This window comes from Calidris pugnax, unplaced genomic scaffold (genome assembly GCF_001431845.1).
Source record: "Calidris pugnax isolate Ruff unplaced genomic scaffold, ASM143184v1 scaffold324, whole genome shotgun sequence".
Lineage (NCBI taxonomy): Eukaryota > Metazoa > Chordata > Aves > Charadriiformes > Scolopacidae > Calidris > Calidris pugnax.
In genome coordinates, this window is record NW_015091153.1 from 609546 (window position 1) to 612045 (window position 2500).

Sequence of the window (2500 nt, forward strand, 5' to 3'; positions counted from 1 at the left end):
TCCACGCGTGGCTCCGTAGGTAAACAAACGGGCGGGCGGGGAGCGGGGGGGGGAGGGGGGGGTCTCTGCCTTTGTTCAACGTGAAGGTCCCGGCCCGGTGCTGGCAGATGTCGCTGTTGCTCCACGGTGACGCTCCCGGTCCCGCCAACTTGACCCCCGTGACGTCGTCCCCGTCTGAATCATCAAGGCCATTTTCAATCCTCATTGGCCTGGGCGTCACGTGGGGGGGTGGAGGGGGGGAGAGCGATGCGTGGATAATTATGGTTGCTTGATATTTTTTCCCCCCTTAGAAAAAAAGATGTCAGCCCCTGGCTGGAGTATTCCTCCTTAAAAACCCTCTCTGAAAATGTCATGTCCCAACAATGTGACTTCTAACTCCTTTTTGATGGACTCGTTGGCCGGGACCTGTAGAGGGGAGAATTATTCCTCCAGCCAAGGGATGTACATGCAGCCTGGGAGCGATTTCAGCTGCGGAGTCATGAGGAACTGTGGAATTATCCCGTCTCTTTCCAAAAGGGACGAGGTGAATAGCGCTACCTTGTCTCTCAGCACCTATCCATCTTACCTTTCTCAGCTAGACACTTGGTGTGACCCCAAAAATACGTACAGGATCGAGCAACCTGTTGCAAGACAGCTCCCATCCTGCTCCTTCCCAACCAATGTCAAGGAAGAGAATGTTTGCTGTATGTATAACGCTGATAAAAGGGCAAAAAATGCCACAGAGACAGCCCTCTACCCCAACCAAATGCCTGAGTCTTGCCTAAATGACCATGAAGTCCCCGTTCCTAGCTACTACCGAGCAAGCCAAGGTTACCCCTCCATGGAGAAGACGTCAAACTGCAGCAATCCAAATGAGTTTGAGGCAAGTTTTGAATCCAGGGCGAGCCTGAACCCAAGGAATGAGCATCTGGAACCAGCACCACCACCTCCTCCACCTCCTCCGCCGCCCCCGGTGGCTAAAGTGAGTTTTCCCGAAAACACAAAAACAGATAATACTCAGAACACATCCACGAACGAAATTAAAACAGAAAAAAGCGCCCCAGCACCCAAAATAAGTCCTTCGGAAGCAGAGAAGGAGCTGAATAAAAACACTGACACCAGCACTGACAATTCTGACAATGAAGCAAAAGGTAAGGGAATCATTCATTACCAGTAGCTAATTTCAGCAGTTAGTAATCATCCATAGCTAATAAGAGCAAGAGTAATGCGAATATGCAGTAATGTGCTCGCTAGCCTGCCAACTTCTCCTCCAGAAATTGGCACCATAATGTTCTGTATTGTTGCTGGCTTTTGGGGGGGAAAAATGTTGTGGTTGTTGAAAAAAATATATATATATTAGAGTTGAAAAAAAAAACCCGAGGAGAGAGCTATTAGAGAACTCGTCCTTTGGCTGTTTGTATGGAGGAATCGTGCTGTGCATGTACTTATTAAAAAAAAAAAAATATATATATATATATATATATATATATATAAAATTGGTCCTTGCAATCAAGGCTGCGGAATGTAATAAGACGAGATGGTTTTGCTCTGGAATCGCGGAGATTTCGGGTCTTGTTTATTTGGGGGCGAGAAGGAGGGGGGGGTGTTTAGGGGATTTTGTGGTTTTTAAGGCAGACGAACCCTGTCTTGGTTTGATTTTTTTTTATCCCTTCATGTCGCTTTCTGTGCAACTGCTTTATTTCCGCGTGTTGAACCGATTTGTCTCCTCTGGCTGCGCTCGGTGTTAAAGTGGGGTGAAAAAAATTGAGTCTAATTCGCAGTCGCAAACATCTCAGGCTGGAGTTGTGGCTCATTTTAGGGCTTGGAAGCTCGTTGGAAGACTCAAAGAGGGGAAAAAAAAGCTTCTTTTTTTCTTTTCTTTTTTTTTTTTTCTCCTTGGCGAATTGAGGTCTTGTTTGCGAAGCTAAAAAATGTTTCTGTGTGTTGAGCAGATGTTTTAAGTTTGGGATTGTCTGAAAAGAGGCTTCCATTGAACGCGTTTTATTTTTCACTGTAGGGACCGCATATGGCTTGAAATCTCTGTCTGTGTGAATATTGGGGTTTGCTCCTCTCCTAATTCCAAGCCGCGTGGATTCGGGGGGTTCTTGGGGGTCAAGAAGTGAGGATGATGTGAAGGGCTGGATTGAATTTCCCGAGGAAAAAAAAAATAAATAAAAAAAGTTGGGAGCGAAATTTCCTTGGGAGCAAATAACTGCTGAGATCTAAGCGAGGCGTTGCATGGTTTGCCTGTGGTATGTGGATTAAAATATCCGCCGTGTGTCAGGGTCTGTGCTATAATTAGGGCTCCAGCAGCAGGAGGATGGGGCTGGGGGCTGTGGCGTTGTGTGTGCACGCAGGGCTACATGCGTGTGGGTCGTGTGTGGACCCCCATGCACACACGCCTCGGGTGTGTGGCACCAGCAAAACCTGTCCTCTGGCGTTTCCCCCTCCAAAATTGGCCTTTTTAAAAGCAGAACCCAGCAACAATTCTTCTTTATTATTATTTTCTCCCTTTTATTTT

At 46.9% G+C, this 2500-nt stretch overlaps 1 protein-coding gene across 1 annotated transcript in view; it reads left to right on the plus strand.

The window, feature by feature from the left end:
- Nucleotides 1-270: 270 nt before the first annotated feature.
- The window catches only part of HOXC10 (homeobox C10), a 5185-nt gene continuing 2955 nt past the window's right edge, over nucleotides 271-2500 (plus strand). Inside the window, exon 1 of the mRNA XM_014959301.1 lies at nucleotides 271-1130. Within this exon, the coding sequence (XP_014814787.1) occupies nucleotides 347-1130 (784 nt within the window). The 5' untranslated portion in view covers nucleotides 271-346. The remainder of the gene's footprint in view (nucleotides 1131-2500) is intronic.